Source organism: Podarcis vaucheri (genome assembly GCF_965113315.1).
Source record: "Podarcis vaucheri genome assembly, chromosome: 1".
Classification (NCBI taxonomy): domain Eukaryota; kingdom Metazoa; phylum Chordata; class Lepidosauria; order Squamata; family Lacertidae; genus Podarcis; species Podarcis vaucheri.
Genome location: NC_138759.1, coordinates 99,788,693 through 99,813,311, shown reverse-complemented (window position 1 = coordinate 99,813,311; position 24,619 = coordinate 99,788,693). Strand labels below are relative to the sequence as shown.

The 24,619-nt window shown below is 42.3% G+C and overlaps 1 protein-coding gene across 1 annotated transcript in view; it reads left to right on the top strand.

Moving 5' to 3' along the window:
• Nucleotides 1-24,619, top strand: part of DARS1 (aspartyl-tRNA synthetase 1) — a 52,660-nt gene that overhangs the window by 11,365 nt on the left and 16,676 nt on the right. The window contains exons 4-7 of the mRNA XM_082198537.1: nt 6,085-6,187; nt 16,548-16,650; nt 18,937-19,017; nt 20,022-20,081. Of these exons, the coding sequence (XP_082054663.1) occupies nt 6,085-6,187; nt 16,548-16,650; nt 18,937-19,017; nt 20,022-20,081 (347 nt within the window). The remainder of the gene's footprint in view (nt 1-6,084; nt 6,188-16,547; nt 16,651-18,936; nt 19,018-20,021; nt 20,082-24,619) is intronic.

Genomic DNA, 24,619 nt, shown 5'->3' with positions numbered 1-24,619 from the left:
GTTCCATAGGGAAGAAGCAGGGGGAGGGAGTTTATTTTTTATAAAATGAACTACTTCCAATCATACTAAAACTGCATGAAGAAAGGGGAAACACAGTAAGTAGCCAGGAAAAAAATAAGTAGGAAACGAACACAAATGAAAGAACTCTATGGGGATGGAAGGATGGGGGCAGCACAAGGCAGCTTCAGGAGGCTATAGGGGCTGCCTAAAATGAGACGGGATTCAGATTTCCCTCCTGTGTGCTGATGTGAAAAGTTTAGTTTCATATGAAGGCAAGCTTCAGGTTTGTGATCTCCCCCACTTTTGCGTCATGACTGTAAGGAGGGAGTTTTCAAAAGCTTTCGCTTCTACTTTTGCCTAACCACAGCCTGCCACGTTATCCAAACCGTGGTTAATTTTAATTTGTTTCAGGCAAATTAACTCTTGCGCAGTTGTGGAAATGCATAATACCACATGGTGCATTCAAATTCTCCTAAAGAGCCATAGATATTTCTGAGAATTCTCCCAAAGTTTGGAAAGACCCAACCTGGGGACACTACTGCCCCAGTCCCTTTGTATTTGTTTCCCTCTTGCACCCCTCCCTTGCCAGATTTGCAAATTGTGACAGGAGGGATTCAAAATGTACAACACCAATGCTGCCTAAATTTCCAGATCATTTTTGGGCCTGCTTGAAACCACCATTGTCCAGAGGAGCACTGGTAAATGCATTGTTAAAATTTTTTTAAAAACCCTCCAGAGAAATGAATCTGAGTGAATAAAGTGCTACACTTCACAGCGTCACATGCTCTGAGCACAGTCTGGAGTCATTGGTTTTTTCCCCTACTGGTCAGTGAAAAAAATATATATATATATATATATATATATATATATATATATATATATATATATATATATATATATATATATATATATATTTGCTTTCGTAGATTTTCACGGGTACAGGAATGCAGGTTTTGGTGTCTTCGGGTGTCTTCCCGTGTAAGAGTCGGGGTGTCTGTGCGACGTTTCGACGAGGTCTCACTCGTCATCTTCAGGCTGGTGCTTTCGGCTTCTTGTTACTGGAACAGAGCAGAATCTGGTGTTTGAGTTCCTATAAATACTGTTGAGGGGTGTGGTGTATAGCCTCCAACGTTCTGGGCAGAGAGGAAGTTCCTAGATTAGTGTGCCTTTTCTTCTTTTGTTCCTTAATTACTTGAGGGATATCTTGAGTGATTTCATGAGTGATATTCTGAATACCACTGGGTGGGTCATTAAGTGTAGATTAGTTGCTAAAGCTTTCGTGTCCAACCTATAAAAACAGATCCCACCACCTATCTGGAAAAAACCACCAAATCCAAAATAAAAGCCTCTCCTATCAGTGAAGAAATCCAGCTAAGAATCATCCCCAGAGAAAAATCATCCAGATGCCCCAAACTCTACGGTCTCCCCAAGATACACAAAGAAGGAACACCACTCAGACCAATAGTCAGCTCCATAGGCTCACCTCTACAAAATCTCGCTAAATTTCTCGCTAAGCAACTTCAGCCCTATGCAGAATCCATCGCTTCACACGTTACTAACTCCTTCCAGTTCATAGAAACAATAAAGAAGCAATACCTACATCCCGATGACCTACTTGTGAGCTTCGATGTTGTATCTCTCTTCACTCAAGTGCCCATTAATGAAGCCTTGACAGCCATTCAAAACAAATACAACCCCCCCAAATACATCCTGGACCTGACCAACCACTGCCTAACCAACACGTACTTCATCCACAATGGACAAAGATACAAACAGATAGAAGGAGCACCTATGGGATCACCCCTCTCACCGGTCATCGCAAATTTGTACATGGAACACTTTGAAACCAATGCTTTAGACAAGTCAGAACACAAACCCAAACTTTGGCTCAGATATGTTGACGACACCTTTGTAATTTGGCCACACGGGAAAGAAAAACTAGATAGCTTCCTCACACATCTCAACAGCCTACACCCCAAAATACAATTCACTATGGAAATAGAAGACAACAACCAACTCCCCTTTCTTGACGTCCTAATCTACAAAAAACCTGATGGCTCCCTAGGACACACTATCTACCGGAAAAAAACACACACCAACCGCTACTTACATGCACAATCACACCACCACCCTGCACAAATAAACTCCGTAGCCAAGACTCTCATCTCCAGAACCAAACGCCTGGCTGACAAAGACCACTTGACAACTGAGTTACAGAATCTCTCAAATGTGTTAATCGCCAATGGATACCAGAAAAACAGGGTTACGAAGCTAATCCAAAAAGAAACACCCCCCAAAAACCAAGACACAGAAGAAAACAATGGCATGGCCCTCCTTCCTTATATCAAGGGCACTACAGACAAAATCAGCAAAATCCTCCATAAACACAATATCAAAACAGCCTTCTGCACCAACCAAAAAATAGCCAATATCCTCAGAAACCCAAAAGACAAAATCCAGCTGGAAAACCAAGGGGTCTATGAAATACCCTGCAAAGTCTGCCCAGCCACGTACATTGGACAAACAAACAGACGAATAAATGCACGTATCGCAGAACACAAGAATGCCGTCAAAAAAGAAGAAAAAACTTCCTCTCTTTTCCAACACATGAAAGAAACAGGACACGAAATTAATTTTGCAGATTCCAAATTGCTCTTTAACATGGAACATCACCACAAGAGAATAATCATGGAAGCCATCGAGATAGAGAAACACCCTCACAACATGAACAAGCGTGACGACACGTCCCGCCTGCCAGACATCTGGAAATTAGCCCTCCCCACAAAAACCGACACCAGAACCAGAGGCACACAGAACGCCGTCACCAATCAACCACACCAGACCCAAACCCAGACCCTCTCCACAGACATATTACAGACTCCATCCAGTAGCCAAACTATAGTGGCACCTCCGGATGCTGCACCCCCCTGCAATCCCTACACAGATCTGGCTGGCACAAGGCACAAAACCACAGCTCGCCCCTATACACGAAGCCAAGCCAGAGCACAACTAAATGCAGCACAGCCATCTTCTCAGAAAAACTCTTCACAAGCTCAAGAGGTCAAGACACGAAAGCTTTAGCAACTAATCTACACTTAATGACCCACCCAGTGGTATTCAGAATATCACTCATGAAATCACTCAAGATATCCCTCAAGTAATTAAGGAACAAAAGAAGAAAAGGCACACTAATCTAGGAACTTCCTCTCTGCCCAGAACGTTGGAGGCTATACACCACACCCCTCAACAGTATTTATAGGAACTCAAACACCAGATTCTGCTCTGTTCCAGTAACAAGAAGCCGAAAGCACCAGCCTGAAGATGACGAGTGAGACCTCGTCGAAACGTCGCCCAGACACCCCGACTCTTACACGGGAAGACACCCGAAGACACCAAAACCTGCATTCCTGTACCCGTGAAAATCTACGAAAGCATATATATATATATATATATACAGCCTGAAGATGACGAGTGAGACCTCGTCGAAACGTCGCACAGACACCCCGACTCTTACACGGGAAGACACCCGAAGACACCAAAACCTGCATTCCTGTACCCGTGAAAATCTACGAAAGCAAATATATATATATATATATATGAATGAACAGTTTAACCAGCCTTCAGGTTTAGGCTGGGCTACTGGTCTCCCTTATTTCCATTCTCTTTCAGATTTATATGTTTGTAAAAGGGTGGGGAATGGGCAGGTGAGAAGACTGGTGCTGAGGGCTTGTCTTGGGATGGGTAGAAAATTTCTGAATGGGCAAGTTGGTTTCCTTATGCCCCTTTCTAAAAATCTTTCTATCCCTCGTACCGTGTCATGATAAAAGAATCACTCAAGAGTCTGAAAATGTATTAACGTATACAGCTGAGAGCCTTTCTGCAAGCTTGAGCATAACAAGATATCATACTGTGCAATAATAATATTTGTTGGAGGGCCATGGGCTAGTTGCTATCTCTCAGGTTAACTATGAGAAAATATGGAGATAAACTCATTTGTACTTCTCCGAGGTGCTTGGTATAAGGATGGGATTAGAAAGTGACACGTCTGATTAGGAGTTGTACTGCGTAAGGCAGAGAGATGATGAATTTCCCTGTCTGCCTTATGTTAGCCGCAATATTTGGCCCAAACCGCTAACTGGTAGGAATCCAAGCTGTCAAACTAAAAGTGAGATGTGTGATTCAGGTTCCGTTGGTGGCAAGCATTGGAGGAACTGATATGAGTCTCAGTAGAAGCCCACTCGCCAGTTCATTGCAACATTAATGTTATGAGTCAGAAAGCTGTTTCAAAAGGTGTTGAGTTGCATATGGAAAATTCATCTTGTCTGTTTCACAGAATCGCAAAAGAGTGAGAGTGTGTTTTAAGCAATAGTCATTTTAATCAGAAATGGCCATGATCTCTGACACAGATACTTGGCAGAACACCACATAAATATTTCTGAGTTAAATAAACAGAGGTATTAACCAGGTTTCATAATAGGTTTCCTTCCATTTCCCCCCTCTCTACTAAAAAGAGAAAATGTGAACAATCCTGAGAGACAGAAAAAGAACACATTCTCAGCCAGTGGAGGAGTGGAGCATACAGGCAAGGACTAACTTCTCCTGAAAGAGGTGTCAAAAGCACTTCTTTGAAAAACCAATTAGTGGATCCTGGAAGGGGAGGTAAAGGTAAAGGGACCCCTGACCATTAGGTCGTAGCTGACTCGGGTTGCGGCGCTCATCTCGCTTTATTGGCCGAGGGAGCTGGCGTACAGCTTCCGGGTCATGTGGCCAGCATGACTAAGCCGCTTCTGGCGAACCAGAGCAGCGCACGGAAACGCCATTTACCTTCCTACCAGAGCGGTACCTATTTATCTACTTGCACTTTGATGTGCTTTCAAACTGCTAGGTTGGCAGGAGCCGGGGCCGAGCAATGGGAGCTCACCCCGTTGCGGGGATTCGAATCGCCGACCTTCTGATCAGCAAGTCCTAGGCTCTGTGGTTTAACCCACAGCACCACCCACGTCCCATAAGGGGAGGTAGCCTCCTTATAAGGGGAGTCAAACCTCCAGGCTGGACTCTAGCAAGCAAGTCTAAGGCCCTCTAGTCTGTATCTTACACAGGGGCTAGAGTGCATCCTCCTTCTCCTAGTAGGCTCTAATATCCAAGGAGGAAGCACCACATTCAGAGGGCAAGCGACTGATCCCATTCTTCCTGGAATCACTCTGATTGCATCTGCAGCAGTGAGACACAGAAGGGACCAGAGATGTAGCTCCCAACTACCTCTGTGTCACAGTGCCTTCAGGCCCCAATGTACTCTCTTTTTCTCCCATTCCCCCCCACTAGTCAGTGACAGGCAAGAGCAATCAGAGAAAAAGGCTGAATAAGACTTCCAGGGGAAGATAACAGGAGAAAGGTGGTGAAGCATCCTGAGAAGGATGAAAGCAAGTTTTGCAATACGGATGCTGGAGGCATCCTGAGAAGGATGAAAGCAAGTTTTGCAATAAGTTCTCTCAATCTTTTTATCTATCTGTTGCAGAGAATTGGGGGAACCCCCAGAACAGATTTGGGAGTGGGGTGGGAGGAAGTGAGGAAGCAGAATCCTGTTGCTGTGAGCAAAAGCCATTCCGCCAGTGCAGTTATCCTTTAATTTACAGCGTGATCCTCTGCATGTCTGCTCAAAAGGAAATCCCTTTGAGATAAGTGACGTTTACGTCTTGGGTACATGTGTATAGGATTGCAGCCATAGAAATGCCCACAAAATTTTATTTATATTTGCACCCACTTCACAAAGACAACTGTTATAAAATAAGGATAAGTTGTTTGATCATTTCAAGTGTCCTAAATACATAGGCTGCAATCCAAAGAGCTTATTTGGATTTATTTATTTTTTTAAAAAATGAAATTATTTGGAACTATGAAAAGGTTATTGTGAGTAAAAAATCTGTGCCAAAGGATGCACATGTTTGCCTGTAGGCTTTGCTTTGTGAGCGTTTAAAAGTCTGGCTTAATTTTAAAGTAGTAGAACATATTTTTGTATTCATTCAGAAAGATCCCAAGTAACTTGCCCTGAATACACCTGCATTGTTCCTTCCTCTTTCTTTTCAGGAAAGCAGTGTTTCTTAGTCCTACGTCAGCAGCAGTTTAATGTCCAGGCTCTGGTGGCTGTGGGAGACCATGCAAGTAAGCAGATGGTAAAGTTTGCTGCCAAGTAAGTAAGCAATTATATCCTGTTGTCACAGTAAACAATGGTGGGAACCCAGGCTCCCAGTGGTTGGGACCATTTTCGCACATTAACATCAATGCCACGTTTGTTTTTAAAATGTAGTTATTTAAATTGTCAGCTCACTATAGTGTTGAATGCATTACACTTACAAAGACAAAATGGAACACAGCCTTGAAATTCATTCTGAACTGCTGGGGGAGCATTCTGTCTCTGCAGACAGCTCCTATTTACTTTCAAGCTGGCTAACAAAAAGGTTGGCAGGCTGAACTCGGACACATTATTTTGTCGGATGTTTGTGTGTGCATGTGAACACAGGCTCGATCTTTTTTTATTTTATTTTATTTAAGCATGAGATCTTTACTGTGTAATGTATTCTGCCTCATTTAAATGCAAAGTGCAAATTGAAGGTATTTAGAAGTTCAGCAGTGCAATTTTTTCTCTCTCCAAAAGACAGAAAGGGTTAGGAACCTAATTTGCACTCTTGTAATCTTCATTACTGGAACTAAAACGTGTTCTGTGTAGCATTCCCCCCCCCCCTTCCTCAAGTCCTCCTCCCCTGATTGTAATTGGCTCTGTTTCTATTTTAGCAAGAAGCATTATGGTCAAGGCAAGGGTCTGCCTTCTCTCCACAGGCGCCTTTAAGATTGGGGTCTGAGTTGACGGGTGCCTGGGTTACCAAAGCAATTTGGGAATGAGGGCAGAAAGTAAGGTACCCTGGAAACAAGCTAGGCAACAGAACTAGATTGTGGCACCAGGGCAGGCTTCCAGTTCTGATCTTAGAACTCTCTCTACGTCTGGGCCTTGCATTGTGTGTAAAGTTACACTACTGAGAGTGGGTGGGTTATCCTTTACACCTTTTAGTTTTGAGACCACCGATTGGTTTGATCCCTTACACGCCTATGTGGCAAAGTGGCCTTTACAAGAACAGAACATGCTTCTGTGTCTATCTTTTGACTTGGTACATCCAGGCTTTAAATTATGAGTCTACCTTAGTATGGAGAACTCAAGATACTTCTGTTTCTCGACATAGCTTTTGTGGCTCAGAGGTGGGCCCTAAATGCATGCCAGGAGGTGTAGACAGTTCTGATGGGGTGGAGAGGAAAGTGATGCATTGTTCTCCTTAGAAAAGTTTTTAAAAGGTCCAAACAGTTCTGGAAATTAAGTTCAAGGCCATAGGGAGCAGCACACTCAGTATCACATTAGCTTAATAGTATTTAGAGCATGTGTAACATGTTCTGTTATTTCTTTTAGTGTCTTTGAGATTCAATTTTTTTCCTAGTTCCTGGAGGACATAATTAGAGAAATGTAGGTTTTCTCTTTATTTGGTCTTCCTAAATGGTGCCCTCGCTTTGGCTCCAACTGTGTCATGAGTCCTTGATTGAACTTCCTAATGGTTTCAGCTCTGCTCTGCACCAGGCATTTCCTATTGTATCCTCTGTTCATGCCTTCATACTGAAGGTTTTTCCCCCTAACAAAGCCATGCATTTTGCCTCTAATTGTCAATTTGTCATCTCCGTCTCCCTCAGACAACTGCTCCCTAGGCAACTGGTTGCGCTCCCCAGTTCTTTTTTGGCCTTAATTTGGAGTGCTCCCCACTTAACACTATACACTTTGAATTAGCCAGTGTAAAGAATCAAATCAAATCAAAATCCTACTGACTTGTAGTGATTACCAAAAAAAGTTGATGCCAATCTTGATTGCTCACTCTAACCTCTCACCACCTTTTGTAAAAGAAAAAGAAGCTTGAATCAAAAGGAGTCTGTCCAAAGAAGAAGGCATGCTAATGAACCCAAACCCCCTTCACATCACATCTGGCTGCTTCACCCTTTTATTTCTTTACAGCTTTCTATAAAATAGAGGAGAAAATAATAATGTATACAACGCTGCATTTGGAGTGGACTTAAGCATTTATCCCTGTTCGAATGCTGTCAATATTTCTTATGTGTATATGAATGAATGACCTTGCCTTCATTTCACATGATCTGGCTCTCCTACCCATTTTATGGGATCTATCCGAACACAGTTTTGAACACCTGGCTGTATATGAGAGGCATCTGCAGTTTTCGAGCATCTTAGGTTCATACTGCTTCTGCTTCTTCTTGTACATAGCCAAACAAGTATAGTTCTCCTTTTCTCAGTGTTAGCACAGAGCTGAGAACTTTCGTAATGGGGGGAACTATTGATATGAAATGTTTACCTGAAAATACTCCAGCTTTCATGCCAGAAGCTCTTACTTTGAGTGATGCGTTTCTGCTACTTAGTCATTAGAAGAAGAAACATTTTCTTGATCAAGCTGAAAGCATTTAACATGCTACTATTGACTTTAAAGTGCCAGCAGAGTGACACTGCTTAACTCAGTGATGGCCAACCGTGGCCCTCTAGCTGTTTTGGGACTACAATTCCCATCATCCCTGACCACTGGTCCTGTTAGCTAAGGATGATGGGAGTTGTAGTCCCAAAACAGCTGGAGGGCCAAGTTTGGCCATCACTGGAATGTAATGTGTAAGGAACAGTGCAGAACCTAGCCATCTTAAACCCAAGACACTGAGATCTAGTGAGCATGTGGCAAAACATGTTACATTTGTTTTTCCACCAAACCTGTGCAAGAAGGGAAGATTTCATTTCAGAATAATCTCCCCTCTCCTCCCACCACATGCTGTTCTGTGCATAACATCCCATATAGTTTAGCAAGCTGAGAAATGAGTCGGGTTGGTGCCTCCCCAAGCCTCTTTCCCTTTTTTATTCCTGCTTCAGTGAGCTGGTTCTGGTTAGTGTAAACTACAGCTCATTTTAACCCTGAAAAGATTTTGAACCGGTTTTGAACGCACTACATGATCCTCGTTAGTAAACCGACATTAAAACGGCAATGCTTTATTGTGGACATAACAGGGAGTTGTAGTTTAAACCAACGGAGATTGATGTGCCGAAGCAGACGCACATGGTTGTGAATGCTACGTATGAAAGGGCCCGCTAGAGGAAATCTTCCTGCAGAGCTCCACTTTCTTGCCAGTCAAGCTGAGCTCTTGTGTATCAGTGACCATGGAGCAGTCATGTCAAAGCCACTCCCCGCCCGCCCCCCGCAACCTTCACTGAATTTACTGGCACAGTTAAAATGTTGAAGGTTTAGTGCTACCTTTCTTAAGAGGTGGCATCAATCGATTGCTCTCTTTGTTAGCCTTGCTACTGCTGAGTTACAGTAAATAGGATATTGGGGAAGGGAGCAAAGGATTCCCAATTGTAGCTCAATATGTAAGGTAGCAGGAACTGATCTCAAGTAGCAAAAGTTGACATGTTCATTTAGCTTGGACTAGTTTCCTAGAGTTTTTATTGTTAACCAGCCTATTGGGTTGGATAGTAAATAGCATTCAGCATAGCCTAATAGAAGTGTTCTTCCAGTAACTGCAAAATAAACCTTTGTTGTATATTTTTAAATAGTAAGCAAGTTAACATGTCGCGAAATGGGTCGCCAGTACTACAGTTTCTTTATACATATATTAGTAAATTTTTTCATTGTTCATTGCAAATGAAACTATAAACTCAAACAATATTGGAACCTGAGTCATGTAAAAGTGTGTTCAGCTTCAGCAAATAGAGCTCAAATTCATGAATACCAAGGTGTTTTATGAGACTTGACTCAAGCAATGGGTACTTTTGAATAAAAGGATTGAGGGAAAAACCCAAGAAAACTATTGTTGTAAAGGTTTTTGGCCATAAGCAGTTAGTTACATGGCATAAACTAGCCATTGATTTAAATTACTGACCCATGAAACTTGTTTGATAGGCCTGCATGAGCTCACTTAGAAGTGGTAAGTACTCCTTTCTGTTCTTGTCATGATTGAAGAGGTCCTCCCTGGAGCATCAATAATAGATAGAGAGCCAGTGTGGTGTAGTGGTTAAGAGCGGTAGTCACGTAATCTGGGTAACCGGGTTCGCATCTCCGCTCCTCCGCATGCAGCTGCTGGGTGACCTTGGGCCAGTCACACTTCTGTGAAGTCTCTCAGCCCCACTCACCTCACAGAGTGTTTGTTGTGGGGGAGGAAGGGAAAGGAGAATGTTAGCCGCTTTGAGACTCCTGAAGGGGAGTGAAAGGCGGGATATCAAATCCAAACTCTTCTTCTTCTTCTTCTTCTTCTCATTTTGAAAAGAATATATGCTCATCAGTTTGCAATTATGTCGTATTTCAGAGCCCTAAATAAGTTAATGTCAGATTTTGGATAGAATGTAGCCCAGAACCAAATCATTAAATGAAAATGGACAGATGAGGACAAACTGAAATTAATATGGTGGTGCACTTTAGGTCAAAAATTGGTAACCTACATATGACTAAAGCCCAATTACGGGATGCCACATCTTGCATGTGCCCTTGGAGTTGACCACATTTGAGATAGCAAAAGGAGGCAATATGGTCAGAACAGATCTTTTTGTTGAATCAGGCTCAGGTTCAGGGATGCTGTTATTGTTTAATTCAAAACAACTAAAAAAGCACTTAGGTGTCAGCTAAAGAAAAATAACCTTCGTGAACTTTCTGCAGTATGGAAAGCTTTCTATCAAGAAACCTGATTGAAAGTGATTCATTACTAAGCGGTGGCTGTGGGTTTGATCTTGCAATACAAAGTTGTTGAAAGAAGTTTGCTCAAATGCAACCAGACTGCACAATCAATGTGGTTAAAGCAGAAAGTCTTGACTAATACTTGGATAGCTGAGCTTGAGCGTTGCCATGTGCAGAAACGGAGTGTTGTTGGCTTTGATGACATAAAACTGTTTAACAGTGGAAATGTAGGTTATCCAGTTTAAGTTCCTGAAAGGGATGCAATGCAAGCACACTTGCGTATTTATTCAGCCTCATGACCTAAATAATTTGACCACTTGGAATAACGTGCCTTCATGGTCTAGTTTGAAATCAAGTGATAGTTGCTCCTCATAACTTTATATATATATATATATATATATATATTTTGGTGTCTTCGGGTGTCTTCCCGTGTAAGAGTCGGGGTGTCTGTGCGACGTTTCGACGAGGTCTCACTCGTCATCTTCAGGCTGGTGCTTTCGGCTTCTTGTTACTGGAACAGAGCTCTGTTCCAGTAACAAGAAGCCGAAAGCACCAGCCTGAAGATGTCGAGTGAGACCTCGTCGAAACGTCGCACAGACACCCCGACTCTTACACGGGAAGACACCCGAAGACACCAAAACCTGCATTCCTGTACCCGTGAAAATCAATGTGGGACACATCCCACATTGAAGCAGGCTTCTTTCAGCAGATTTGGGGCTTGTTTTAGATAAAGTACCCAAAGCAAGAACCTCTAGTGGGACTGGACTGTTTCAGCAGTGTTAAAAGCATACTGCAGACAGTGCGCCTGCAAAAATTGAATCCCCCATCTCGCTCCGCTTGCCATATATGAAAAACACCAAGGGAGCTCGTGTGACTGGCATGTCTAACTTCTCTTGGATGGAATAATTTTCCCAGGGATCTCCAATCACAGTGCTTAGGGGTATTAATATATATATATATTTAATTCCACATTAATAGTAAATGGAGGAGACACAAAGCTTTATTTTTCTGAGTTGGAATTTAACTTTGGACCTTGATAAGCCTCTAAATTGTTTCAGTCCAGTCTAGGGGTCTGCACAACCACTTGATTTGGTTCAGAACCCAGTTTGGAGTGTTGGAGAAGAGCCCATTTGAAATGGGCTCTTCTCCAAAACACCAAATTACGTTCTGAACCAAATCATGTGGTTGTGCAGGCCCCTAGTACCTACAGACAGTGATAGAGTGGGATAAAAATGCATGCTCTGTTTTGAGTGGAGTAGGTCAAATAGGTATGAACCAAGGGACGCATTGCATGTAAACCTTTTCCTATGACACTATAGGTGACTGTATAGAATAGCCATACATACAAATTTTATACTATTTTCTTCTTCAAAAGATATTTCTGAGGTAGGAAAAACACATGGTGTGACTGCTTCCCACACTATATAGTAGTAGTAGTAGTAGTAGTAGTAGTAGTAATAGTAATAATAAAAATTATTATTTATACCCTGCTCTTCTGGCTGGGTTTCCCCCAGCCACTCTGGGCGGCTGCCAACAAAATACTAAAATACAATAATTCACTAGACACTCTTGTATGCTGTTGACATGAAGTTTTTGAGCAGTCAGCTGGAAACAATGATATTAATGCCTGTCCCCGGGTGCAAAGATGCCCATATATATTTACTTGGAAGTAAGCTGCGTTCAGCAAAAGTTCCACTTTTCTTTGCTACTGACCTTTGTAGTTCCTCTTTGCTTCTTTCTTTGAATTGTTTTCTGTTTGCTCAGGGGCATTCCTAAACTGACTCTTAAATCATTAGTTCCTGTACACAATCATTCCTAATTTCCTTTGAGTCCAGAACTGTTATTTATTGGAGTTTTTTTCTTCTTCTTTAAATTAAGATCACAATTGTGATCTTGCTTTTCTGACTGCCCTGATTCTTGGGCAGGTTTGGGTTGACTTTAGTTTTATGTTGTCTACTTTTATGTTTATTAGTTTTCCCACAGCCCACCAGTGTGTCTTAAATTCACAAAGCACAAGTGCATTCTTAGGATCTCTTTAGGGTAGGCATAATAGCTCTTTGTTAAGTGATCCTAAGTATATACTGTTGCTTAGAATATATAGAAGAAATGCCATGCTATACAGTAGTACCTCGGGTTACATGCACTTCAGGTTACAGACTCCGCTAACCCAGAAATAGTACCTCGGGTTAAGAACTTTGCTTCAGGATGAGAACAGAAATTGTGCTCTGGCGGCGGGAGGCCCCATGAGCTAAAGTGGTGTTTCAGGTTAAGAACAGTTTCAGGTTAAGAATGGACCTCCAGAACGAATCAAGTACTTAACCCGAGGTACCACTGTATAAGGTTGAGGTTTGCGTGCGCCAGCATTCTTTGAAGGAGTTTAGGCAGCCCATTGGAAACTGACAAGTGACCTGCGGTTCACTTTCTACTTACCTCTATTCTTTGCTATCCCTGCATGGAGACACAGACTCTGACTTCTTAATTCTGACCCTAGGTGGGAGTTGGTTGACACTGGATTTTTATACTTGTTTTTGTAATCCTGGCTATCCTGTTTTGACTTTTCGTTGACACATTACTAAGTGCTACAAAGTATGCATGGGAGAATACACAAATTCAACCAAGGCCCTTGTGTACCATAGGTCTGAAGCAAATGATAAGATGTAGGTAATCATTTTGTTACTATTACTATACCTATTCTTACATGTTCATGACCATGAGCTGCTAGAAGTGCCCTGTTCAAATCTTCCCACAGTCCTAAATTCCCCAGGAAGATTTAGAGCAAACCACACAGTCTCCTAAACCTTTAACAAAGGTTTAATTTCCCAGAATTAGGGAAGATCCTACATTCAAACAAACATGGAATCTCCCAGTTTGGAAGCTGCCTTCTACCTGTAGTAAAGGAAGAAAGCTTTCGCTTGATAATTTCCCATTGAGAATCATGGGTGGGTAAATAGCAGCAGAGCAGACTCTCAAGTCCCCCCAGATTCTGAGTACAGATGACCATGAGATTATGAGAGACCACATATTAGCTCTAAAATATTTTGCATTGATTTATACGGCTCTGCTCTTAAAAACCAGTCAAGTGTGCTTTTTCTGACTACTGGAGAAGCAGAATTTTATACTTTTTGTTCATCTATATAGCACTTACAAACTATTAACTCCTGTACAATAAGACCCTGGCCTCTGTTGATACTCTGATCTGTGTTCTCAGAATTCTTGTTAAGAGTTGTAGTCTGCCCATTAGTGCTCTTTTACGTTCTCTCATTCTTGCTAGATCATTACTGGGGTTGGACAAGCCAACAGCTGGCAGTGCTGTACAGTTCAACCTTTCTCTCCCTCTTCCTCATGACCTGTTTATCTCGACAATGGTTGGGCCTATACAAACATTAACTCCTATGAAACCTTTCAGCCACCACTATTTTCAGCCATAGGCTTGTTGGTATGAAACATTGAAGACAACAGCTGGAGTAGATGGTATGAGGAGTAGGGAAAGGGCACTTCACCAGGATTGGATTTTTTCTCTTGATGCTCCTGATAAGTATATAAGTACCTTCTTAAGGGTTCCGCTGCTTCAGTTTGGCAACTACTGGGCTTGGAAAAACTACTGCACCTCTGCTGAGAAATCATCACCTTATAATATAAGCAGTTTGAGAGAAACCTTGACCTTTACAAAAATCAAGGTTTTTGATTTTAGTATGGCAACACCTACCATCACGAATGGGAAACAGAGGATCAGTGAGTCGCTTGTAGGGACTGCTTGAATGAGTAAAGGAGAGGAGGGTGGAATTAAAATCAGCAGACTCTATTATTTCAAATCCTTTCGATGTCCTTATTAGGAGCAGGCATTGATGGCTTTGACAGAAACCTTCTGTTTCAGTGAGGCTTGGCAGATCAAGAAATGACAATGATCTTTAACAGTCTTCATGGGAAGTTTTAATTTGCATAGTGTGATTTAATGGTTGACCAGAGAACTCAGATTTAAACATCTCATTCTCGTTTCCTGATGTTGCTGACATACCACTGGGTTGAGTGTTTGCCTTTTAAAGTAGGTGGGATTAAAGAATTTGGAACCTCATCAAGGCTTATTTACTTGAATATTGTGCGGTGTCTGTTTCCTCTTAATCTGTTATTTGAGTCTCTGCAGTCTTGGGTTTTCTTCTACACCCTCCCTGGCTCCTGGACAAACAGCTAGCTATTATAGCCAGATGTGTGTTAATGTCAGGTCCATCTGACACCATGGCTGTGTCCCTTCCTGATCTTATTAAAGTCATCCCATTGCAAACTTGAAGAACAGTTATGTGGTATGGATCTGTCTGTGAAAACTGTTTGGAAGCTTTGTCTGGTACAGGATACTATCGCCTACCCCTGTAGAGAAATAGTGAGGTGGGCGCATAGTCGATTGATGTGGTTAGCATGCAATCTACCTACATTGCCTCTCTCCAATTTCCACTGATCCCCCCTGCCCTCAGGAGAAGCATTTCAGGGAGCACCGGATGTTGCAGTTCATAATCTACCTACATAAATGTTGGAGACAAGCCAGTAGGTTGGACTGAGACATCACAGTTAAGATTCAGATAAACCATAGTCTGGTATAACGGGAATGAGCATGCCATACTCCAGGCTCGTGCACTCTCCTCTACTCTGGTGCAGGCATGAGGATTTGTTTGGAAATCTTTGCTTCTTTTCTAGATCAACTGATCTAGAAAAACAAGCTAGCTTGTTTTTGTGAGCATAGTTAATATTAACCACAGTATATATTTTTTGGATGACACATTGATGTATTTTTACTCAAAATTCAAAGCAGAAACTTCCAATCTCATGCCAGAGGAGAAGGGAAATGTCTGTGAAGCAGTGGCCAGGGGGTGGGGGAGAAAAGGGTAGGATATTTATTGTAACACTAAACCAAATATAGCCCAAAGAGGTGCCTGGTTCAGAAGCACAGACATCTACCAGTGCAGTGTATTGGGCTTTGAGTTTGATCATGGAAGGGTCAAATCCTTACTCGGCCATGATGTTCACAAAGAACTTGAGTAAATCTGTCCACTGGATTTTTTCAGCCAATAGTGGTTAAAGCAAAAGAAATATAAATACACCCCTTTTCATTGGAAAAGTGCTGTCAGAATGAAATGCATCTAAAAATATGAGCTGCTAGGGTAAAAGATATTAATGCACTGGTAATTTTATCTTTCAATCCCCTTTTTAAAATGAAGCTTCTGACTTTTTTGACTGAAGACAAGCCTTCTGTCTCCACCCTACAGATAATTTTGAGATTTTTTTGTTACTAAGAAGAAAAGCAGTCATAGCATTTTTCTACTATTGCTTTCCCATGCTTGAGTTTACCAACAGAATCAAAATATTCCACTTTTAAGTTTATCCTTTGTCCCGTCTTTATCTGCACCTTCCTTTAAAGTGCATGCTTTAAAAATACACCTGACAATCTGGAAGAACTGTAGCCTTGCTCATTTGCACTTAGAGTATTATTTCTGCTTAATGCTTCCCAGACAGATGATGTAATGATTGGATCTGAAATGCTGACAAAAAATCTCTTTAGGGCTATCCTCCGTTTCAGCCATCAGCCCTGTTGTTAATTTATCACAGCTGAGAAATAATTTCACTAATGCCCTTTGCTTCCTGATGATGTGTTCTAAATCACTTTCTAAATCTCTTTACAGTGGTCCAACATTTAATTTAAAAATAAGAATAAGAATAATAATTCCACATTGTGGCCATCAAAAATGCAAATGAATACTCCCAACTGTGACGCAATTATCATACCGACTTTTTTTTTTTAATTGGCAGCATCAACAAAGAGAGCATTGTTGACATCGAAGGTGTTGTGAGGAAAGTACCGCATAAAATTGGAGGCTGCACTCAGCAAGATATTGAACTGCATGTTCAGAGGGTAATATTTTTAGAAGGAAACTAAAAAAATGCTATTGTGTGATGTTGTTTTAAGATTTCTGGTGATACTCTTAAGTACTGTTCTTCTTGGTGGAGAGTTAGGCAAGCAAGTAGCAAAAAGAAGAAATAAAATGATTTATCCAGCATATGCAATTAAAATAGCAACATGAGGTAACTATAAAGCCATTTTATTTGTATATTAAAGGAAATATTCATTTCCATGTGTTCCTTAAATGGTATCTTCTAGATTGTGTTTAAAAATCTGTTTTTCTCAAAAGAAAAATATGCAGACAGACCTGGGGGTTTTTTGTAGGAATGACAAGTTCACATTTTCCCCAGAAACCTATTCAGAAATAGATGGATAACCCAGCGTACATAAACATCTGTTTCTAAAGTGTAACACAGCACAAGACACTTAAATTGTATGTGTCTTCCGGGCAATCCTGAAAGGTGGAACCACTTACCATTTCTGTATTAGTAGTGGAAATGGAGAAAATTCAGAACACCGAAACTTTTAAATGTTAATCTCCATGTTGTGGGGAGGGTTGCATGAAAGGCAGTAAACATTATTGAACACGGGTGTTGGCCATATTTTTTGCCCCTCTTTTCTGGGAGGCTGATGACTTGCAGACCTGTTTCATAGATTGAGTACGACTTCAACCCGTGCTGTAAATGTTTGACACAACTTAAATTCAGTCACCTGCAGCTGGAGGACAAAAGTCAATTTTGAGAACATGGAACGTGAGTTACAGAAGGAGGTGTTTAAGCCAAAGATGACAGACTCCAGGCTCAGCTTTCCATGAATTGCTGATCATGGAAGGCTTTTGATCCAGGAGTAGCGGTGGGGAGAAGTCATTTGCTTATTTCACCCTTCCCCTGCACCCACCTGCTCCCAGCTCTCCAAAGCAGAGTTTAGGAAGGTGCAAATGTTTGCAGGAAGAAGGGGCAGCTGGCCAGAATCCCCCTGCCCAGCTTCAGTCCCACCGTTGGAAGTTTGGATCCAGTCAACTGAAACAGCTCCCTTAGAAATCACATGTTATTATGTTTACTCACACTGTTGATAAAACACCTATTTTCCCCCTCTAAAATATCTCTCAGGTATTATGGATGTTCTGTTGGCGTGCTAATTTTTTGGGTAGTTTTTCACCTTTTCAAAACACAAACATTAAGTTGCAATCCTGTTTTGAACATCAGCTGCCTCCTTACCCCTGTTACTGCAGTGATATATGCCTTTAGACTTCTGTCAGTGTAGCCGCAAAGAATATTTGGAATTAATATACTTTCTCTAGCATCAGAATGTGAGTTTTCAGAAAGATCAGCTATTTCAGGCCTAATAGCTAGATCATTAAATCGGCTTTGAGATGGTGGTTGGTTTATATGTCTCGCTACACCAAACTGTGGCTTAGTGTGAATGTACAAGTGTATGGATTTTGGGAGAAGAGATCATGACCACTTTGTTCCTCCTTGGTCTTTCTGTTGCACTGAGCTAAGCCATTGTTTGGTGTGTAATCTGAACCCGTGTTTGTGGTTTAGCTTTCTCCAGCCTAACCATGAGTTTGTCTATGGCAGGGGTCAGCAACCTTTTTCAGCTGTGGGCCAGTCCACCATCCCTCAGACCATGTGGTGGGACGGACTATTTTTTTTTGGGGGGGGGGATAAAAATGAACGAATTCCTATACCCCAGAAATAACCCAGAGTCTAAAGAGATGCATTTTAAATAAAAGCACACATTCTACTCATATAAAAACACCAGGAGGGCCCCACAAATAACCCAGGGATGCGTTTTAAATAAAAGGACACATTCTATTCATGTAAAAACATGCTGATTCCAGGGCCGTCCGCAAGCCGGATTGAGAAGGCGATTGGGCCACATCCGGCCCCCGGGCCTTAGGTTGCCTACCCCTAGTCTATGGTTTAGGGTGCATGGTTTGACCAGGAGAAACAGACCATGATCCTGGGTTCAAACAACATGCTTTATGCTTGGCCTAGTGCAGTGTATCAGCAGAATGACCTGGGAGGAGGAAAGTGCAAACCAAATCAGTATCACTGTAATCAACTTTCATAGAATGCAAGATAACAAAGTTCTTATTAAGTGTCTTTGATATTGCACTGAAAGTAAAGCCAAACAAATGTCTCTCTTTACTTTTCCCCCTTGACTTATTCTATATTCTTCCAGAAAATCATTATGCAAAGCTTGTTTCATATTTCTGCCAAAAATATACTTCTGTAAATCACACTGTTTCTCAGTACTTTTATGCTTCTTTTTTTAAAAAAATGTTTCTTTCAGATCTATGTGATCAGTTTGGCTGAACCTCGACTGCCCTTGCAGCTGGATGATGCTATTCGGCCAGAGGTGGAAGGAGAAGAGGTGAAAATAACTTTTTAAAAAGTTAATGATTAAACAAGGGCTTGAAATCTCAGTAGCTACTATTCATAATTTATTTTTTAAAGCCTTGAATTTTGTTATCATCCAGCATTAATGTTGTCATTATTATTCTTATTGTTGTTGTTGTTGTTGTTTACACCCCACCCATTTGGGTTTCCCCAGCCACTCTGGGCGGCTCCCAACAGAATATTAAAAGCAAAACAAAACATCAAACATTAAAAACTTCCCTAAACAGGGCTTAACTGCTCTTTTACTCAAGAGAACAAGGTTGGTACCTATAGTAATTACTCCTATTTCAACATTTTGTACACAGATACTTAACAAGCAGATAGATAGACCTGAAGTTTTGTATGAAGAAATTATTTCGCAAGCATAGCAGGTTTTGGATAAGATGCCCTGCATTCATTGTCAGCCTGTCTAGATTTCCCTCTCCAAAGATATACATCTTTAAAAGTCACTAGGAAAACTTGTCACAGGCCAAACATGTCAGATGTTCCAAAACTTTATTTGGTCCTTTGAGAACAGTCTCTGAAAAGGACTTCTCCAGGTAGCCTGCTGACAGAATCAGCCAGATGGGATGGCCTGTCCTGATCTCCCTTCTGTAGCCAAGGATGGTGATGGAACCAGCATACACCTGCTATTTGAATTATGTTCACCTTACACGTCTGGCTTTGTACTTAAGCATCATGCCAGGAGCAGAGGAAGCTCCCGTTCGGAAACATCCTTAGTGAAGGCAATATGATACATGCAGACCACACAGCTGCTCCCTCTTGGTGCAGAAGTGGTTCACTCAAGCTGTGCTAGACACTTGGCAGGTGTCTTTATCTCAGGCACTGAAAATCTTAGGTGTGAGCAGCTTACGGAGTTTCCCTCTGAATGTGCAATGAACCAAAAGATTTCTTATGTTACAAACATGCATTGTTTCTCTCCCCCCCCCCCTTCTGCACGTGTGGTTTTCAGTGTGTTTTTCTTTTGCAACTCTTCAGGAAGGAAGAGCTACTGTAAACCAGGATACAAGATTGGACAACAGAGTGATTGACTTAAGGGTAAGAACCCCTTGTGTTGGCCTTGAAACTAAGCAAATGGTTTAGAAGGTGGGAAGATTATTTCTCAGGACTCAGAATTCTGGGGGGGTTGTATGACCCATTTGCTGTAAACTTGTTTCACTCCAGCAAAAGTCAGTAATAATGGTGATGCTAAAAGTGACCACTTACTTGTATTCCTGGGATGTGTAACATGAAAAAACTGCCAATGGAAAGATGCTTCAAATGCCTTTGAGTTTGTTACAGCAGTGGCAAACACATACACCTGCATTATACACAGTGGCCTCTTTAGCCCAGTTTTTTAAGAGTCGCAGTGAATTTTTGCCATCAAAACATTTCTGACGAGAAAACTGATTTTTCAAGGGGTGTGAGAAGTTCTCCGGGAAAAAATGGTATCAACTTTCTCATGCTTCTTTGCAACCACTGTTCCGGTAATCTGCTACTGCCTAGATACCATTTCTATCAGGCTGCCGTTTTGGTACTTTGCTATGCGATCTTGGTTGCCCAACCGAATTGCATAGTAATGTGATGACATCGGGGATGTTTGGAGCCAGCTAAGAGCTGGCTGCATGATGACACCTGAGAGTTGCATTGCCCTTCCCTTGAAGCTCTGTTTATAGTAGAACATGGATACCTTTTGAGAGAAATAAAACATGCCATGTCACTAGTCACTCTACGAGTCATTCTCCTGTGTACCAAATGCTCACCTGGGTCAACACCATGTGCTTCAACTAGGGAGTGTTGGCCCAGAACACAGAAAACATACATGAAACTTGTCCCCGCTGTTAGGAGTTCAACTTGGCCATTCTTTGCTCCTTGTTATTTGAGTCTCAGTGACTACCGAGACTTGAGGCGAAGGAATGATTCAAATATAAAATGTATTCCAATCCCATGCATGTTTTCTCAGAAGCAAGATCCATCAAATTCCATGGGTTTTATTCCAAGTTAGCATGCCTGTCTGTGATTACAGACTTTGTTATGCTAAGGCAGCAGTTCCCAAGCATGCTTACCAGTGAATATTACAGGAGTGTCACGACTAAAAATCTGCTGTGAGGCATTTCATGGTACACAGAAATAAATACCTGACTGTGGCCTGTAAATTACTGCATAATCCTAAATCATATTTAATATAAAGCAAATATTCTTGTCCTGGGTGGGAGGTGGGTGGAGAAGTTGCTGTAGCACCTTCAAGACAAAACACTTGTTCGTTTTTTTCTTTTTAGTTGTATTATTTTTATTGATGCTTATAGCTTTAATAATGTTATGTGAACTGTTTTATCATGTTCACTTGAAAAAGGGTATAGGAATACCTTTAACAACGCCAGAAGAAGGACTAAATATACATATATTACGTTTCACTAGTTTGGGCATTTCCGTCCCATGGCTGAGAACACCTCCCCCCCCCCCCCAACATTTGATGGACAGATGGCTTCCTTCCTTATTTAAAACATCTGGTACAGTTTATTTTGCTGGTGCTTTTCCATGATGCGTTTGCTCCCTGTGACACACCCTTGGGAAACCGGGTGATATGATGTCTGGTAGGTTGATAGATTTTGTCTTTTGGCAAGGATGGACTCTTCGCATGTTCTTGTTCTGAACCACTCACTTTGCAAATACACATAGAGTGTGTGTGTGTGTGTGTGTGTGTGTGTGTGTGTGTGTGTGTGTGTGTTTATATGGATACTGTTGCAGAACCCTCTTTTCTTCATGAATAATTATAATTAGTTTTTAGTCTAAAGTGCATGATCCTGCACATAATAATGGTTATCGTACTACATGGTTAGAAACTAGGCAAACAGCTGGCTGTCCATGTAAATTTGATCAACCACCGTGTTTGAATCCACTCCACATTGTAATACAGTAAGGGACAAGATGACTTCTGCTGTTGTTTGCACATGAAATAGTGTATGGAAAACTATTAGTACAAATAATTGCCCCAGAGTTGTTGCCTTCCTGTGTTTGTGTAGCAGGATCAGCCTAACTTTCTCAGTCCACCTCTGATTCCATTAGCAATACCATCATCAGGGTCATAAGTAAAGGCTGCAGCTTGAAGTGATTTGCCTGCCCACAAATAATGAGCCCAAGCATCCAGTGCCAAATAAATGGAACATTTGTAGGCTGTGTAGCTCTTTCTGCTGCAAAAGTATATATGTTAGAGAGGATAAAAATGCATCTTAAACCACCTGTCAGAGCAACCTTATCCATGATTGCTCTTGATATTTCTGGAAGTGTCATCTCTCTTAAAAATCACTGTGTGCATTCTGTGAAGAAATACAGGAGGAGAAAAAACCTGCTGATGCTGGTGGTTCTGCTTCATTGCTCCCCTCAAATATCTGTGTTCTTAAGAAGCATTGAGCTCTTTTTAATGAAAGAAATACAATTTTGGGGAAAGGCCACTGGAAGATGAGTTGGGCAGTGTGGATTGCTGGCTTCAGCATAGTGGAAGCTGCTTATTCAGTTTTAGATCTCATAATGTTGAAAACTTCTGCCTAAGCTTGAATGTCCGCAGCAATCGCAGATAGACACAGGAGGGGATATTTTATTTTCTCACATTGCCAGTCAGCTGTACATACCTTTTTTTAAAGTGACTTCTATCAGGCATGGGGCTTTTGCTCGTTTCATTTCTTGCTTGAATTTATAAAATTAGAGGTGACTGTGCCCAGGTGTGTGCTGAAATTATGTACATCATCTTGAAAGCCCTTTCTCAGATATCCTTGCAGGCAGGCAGCATTGCTTTGTGTAGAGTCAGAGAGCATTCTGAACAACCCCAGAGGTACTTTTGTACCTCTTTGGTACTTTGGTACTTCAGGTTTGAATTCTAGATCTCTAGCTACTGGGCCTAAAGCTTTGACTCAGATTAAGACCTGGAAAATGCTTCAGTACATAAAGTATTTGGTGTCATTATTAGCTGTGCAGTGGGTGATAGGTTGTTGTTTTAAAGCTGTTCTCAGCTTTTAAAAAGAAGGTTGGTTGTTTTTTTAAAAAAGTAGACCTGGTTTTAATTGTATTCTATTATTGACCTATCTCATTTGGGAGAAGGAGCAGACTGTAGATCTAAGAAATAAATAAATCCCCATACAGTGGTGCCTCGCAAGACGAAATTAATTCATTCCTCAAGTTTTTTCTTCTTGCGAGTTTTTCTTCTTGCGAAGCACGGTTTCCCATAGGAATGCATTGAAAATCAATTAATGCGTTCCTAGGGAAACCGCCTTCAGACCAGGTCCGGGGACAGTCTGTCCCCCGACCTCTTCTGAAGGCTGGGGGGGGGGGACAAGGGCTTTTCTTCCCACTGCCAGCCTTCAGAAGGCTGTTCTGAAGGCTGGTGGTGGGAAGAAAAGCCCTTCTTCCCACCTCCCGCCCCGCAAGCTCCGGGGACAGGAGGGCTTTGCTGCCGACCGCCAGCCTTTTAAAAGCCACTGCTGTCCCGGGGCGATTTTAAAATGCTGGCGGGCGGGAGCGAAGCCTCCGCTGTCCCGGGGAGATTTTAAAATGCTGGGGGTCGGCAGCGAACGCTTCGCTCCCGCCCGCCAGCATTTTAAGATCGCCCGGGGCAGCAGAGAAGTCTCCGCTGTCCCGGGAAGGCAGGCGGGGGGGGAGCAAAGACTTTTGCCCCCCGCCGGCCTTCAGAAGAGGTCCAGGACCTCTTCTGAAGGCCGGCTGTGGGCGAAAGTCTTTGCTCCCGACCGCCAGCAATTTAAAACAGGTCCCTGGAGATTTCCCTATGGGCTTTCGTCTTGCGAAGCAAGCCCATAGGGAAATTCGTCTTGCAAAGCGCCTCCAAAACAGAAAACCCTTTCGTCTTGCGGGTTTTCCGTCTTGCGAGGCATTCGTCTTGCGGGGTACCACTGTATTTCTAGACCGATCGTTGATGTTTTAAAAAGGACTCACAACTAAGCCTTAGCGATCCCTCGCTTGGGGTGGATGGGGATGGGACCACCTGAAAAGTGAAATGTAAACAGAACTGTTAGATATAGATAAAACATGTAACTGGGAGAAGAAGAAAATAGCAAAGAAATACCGTATTTTTCGCCCCATAGGGCGCACCTAGTTTGGGGGGGGGAATAAAGAAAAAAAATTATTTCCCCCCCCCAGACACGGGGCTGGGGCGGGGGGAACCCGAGCTTCCCCCGACCCCAGCCCCCAGAACAGGCTGCTATCCGCAACACTTGGGAGACCGGCGCAAATTCGCGCTGGGCTCCCAAGGGTTGCGGAGAGCTGCCCGGGGCACGCTCCACTGTGCTCCCCAGGTTTCGGGCTGCAAGCTGCTGTCTGCAAGCCTTGGGAGCCCGGCGGGAACTCCCGCGGGCTCCCAAGGCTTGTGGAGAGCTTCCTGAAGCCTGGAGAGCGAGAGGGGTTTGGAGGGGGGAAAGTGCGTCCTATGGGGCGAAAAATACGGTACTTCTGTTTCTTGCAGGTGGGGAAGGATATGCCCAGTCCTAAAATAGCTAATGAATCCTGTCCAAATAAAAGCCAAGAAGGAGGGAGGTGGAATGAAGTGAGGATAGGAGAGAATGGGAAAAATGTGTAACCCCACCACCCTC